At 31.6% G+C, this 1,572-nt stretch overlaps 1 protein-coding gene across 1 annotated transcript; it reads right to left on the reverse strand.

Moving 5' to 3' along the window:
- Positions 1-229: 229 nt before the first annotated feature.
- Positions 230-1,435, reverse strand: LOC117178677 (carbonic anhydrase 2-like). The gene is made up of 3 exons (XM_033370103.1): positions 1,321-1,435; positions 923-1,153; positions 230-520 (listed from the first exon to the last, which is right to left on the reverse strand). The coding sequence occupies exons 1-3, from the start codon at positions 1,426-1,428 to the stop codon at positions 410-412; spliced, it is 450 nt and encodes a 149-aa protein (XP_033225994.1). The 5' UTR covers positions 1,429-1,435; the 3' UTR covers positions 230-409.
- Between the last annotated feature and the right edge of the window lie 137 nt (positions 1,436-1,572).

Genomic DNA, 1,572 nt, shown 5'->3' on the forward strand with positions numbered 1-1,572 from the left:
CGAGGGTGTGTTCGGTGACCACTCTGGCGTAAACAAACAATAGCGTTTACATCCGAAGCGGCTGTCTCACGGGTTTGTTCTCCACCACCGTCAGCCCCAATACTAGAGCAAAAGAAGGGTTTCACTGCACTTTCAAAGTGTATGTAGTGAAAACACCCTAACCATGCATGAGTGACCATGACATACCCCTCGTGTAATTCTTCGAACTCATAAATTAAATCTTCTCAAATTGAAATTCGAGTGCATTTGAATACATTTATTGTTGACTAATATACATCATCCGTTGTTGGGTTCATTAGGAAAAATTTTTATTCCATGCTGATATTGATTAAATCTTAAAACAATGTAGTAAAGCCAATCACGACATAGTCGAATATAATATTTTTGTTTCCGATAATAGTACTTTGGCTTAGAACTTTGAATTCCAAACGATTTGCAACTCGCGGCCATTTAGCGCCTGAATTGGTCTGTTGTTTGCTTTATCTGAATTTGCTAATTCTATTTCCCAGAAAGCCTGCATCTGAAAATTTGAAAAAATTGGTTAAAGTGGAAGTCATGCGCCTACCATTGTTGCAGTTAGAAAATTAGAAAAAATTATTTTAAAAATATTTTTGTTTGGAATTTAACTAGAATAGGTGCAAGAAACTTTTTCGCACAAGTTTAAATTGGAAATGCTGTTAACCTCAATGCTTTTGATTTAAATGTTCGCGCGTTTCTAATTAAATTATTTATTATATTTGATTCACATATTAAAAAAATTCTCTAGTTAGGGCTTTCTTTTATTCGCATAAAATTAAAATTAAAGATAATAAAATAAAATAAATAAAAAATAAAAATAATTAAATAAATAAAATAAAGATAATAAAAGCTAATAAAATGATTAAACAGAAGAATGTAAATATGTATCGGTTAGGGTAATAACCTGTTTAATCGTTATGTCCACAGAAATCGAAGATAATAACCAAGTCACAATTTCCGAACAAGGTGGTGTTGTTAGAGATCCCTGGTATGTTACATATTTATACGGGTAAAACTTCTTCAGACCGAAAATCGATATTGAAAACGGTGCAATATTTGCAGTTTGTCCTACCTTCTTAACCTTTGATATTCCGTTTATTATTGGTTCAAGTACTGAAGTCTTGAGATTTTTCATCTAAAATTATAAGGTTGTTAACGCATAATGTTATAATGTTGTTGGTTCAAAGACCATGATAAGTTTATAGCACACTTAGAGTCTTTCTAGGGAAAAATTATGAAAGAACATACATTTTTCAAATTCTAGCACAAAATTGTGTAAAGCATGTATTGTAAATTGTGTACCTGATTATCTGACAAATTAAAGAGGACACCAATCACAGAAAGACCGTCAGGTTTTTTCTTGGCTTCTGTAAGTGAGCAGTATTTTTGTTTGTAGTATAGAAGGTGCATCTCCAAAGGAAAGCTGTCGAAGAAAGTAGAAAAATTAATATTTTTAAATAAAATCAAATGAGTATTTCTTATTCCTGTTTACGAAATATGAATTATTATCAATTTGTAATACAGGATGTATACGCGCAACGGCTGATCTTATAT

Source organism: Belonocnema kinseyi, chromosome 8 (assembly GCF_010883055.1).
Source record: "Belonocnema kinseyi isolate 2016_QV_RU_SX_M_011 chromosome 8, B_treatae_v1, whole genome shotgun sequence".
In the NCBI taxonomy this organism is placed as follows: Eukaryota; Metazoa; Arthropoda; class Insecta; order Hymenoptera; family Cynipidae; genus Belonocnema; species Belonocnema kinseyi.

Coding starts and splice junctions, on each gene's coding strand:
- LOC117178677 (XM_033370103.1), bottom strand. CDS start 1,428: ATGCACCTTCTATACTACAAACAAAAATACTGCTCACTTACAGAAGCC. Junction 1,154..1,320: donor TTAATTTGTCAGATAATCAG/GTACACAATTTA, acceptor TTATAATTTTAG/ATGAAAAATCTCAAGACTTC. Junction 521..922: donor TGGACATAACGATTAAACAG/GTTATTACCCTA, acceptor TCAAATTTTCAG/ATGCAGGCTTTCTGGGAAAT.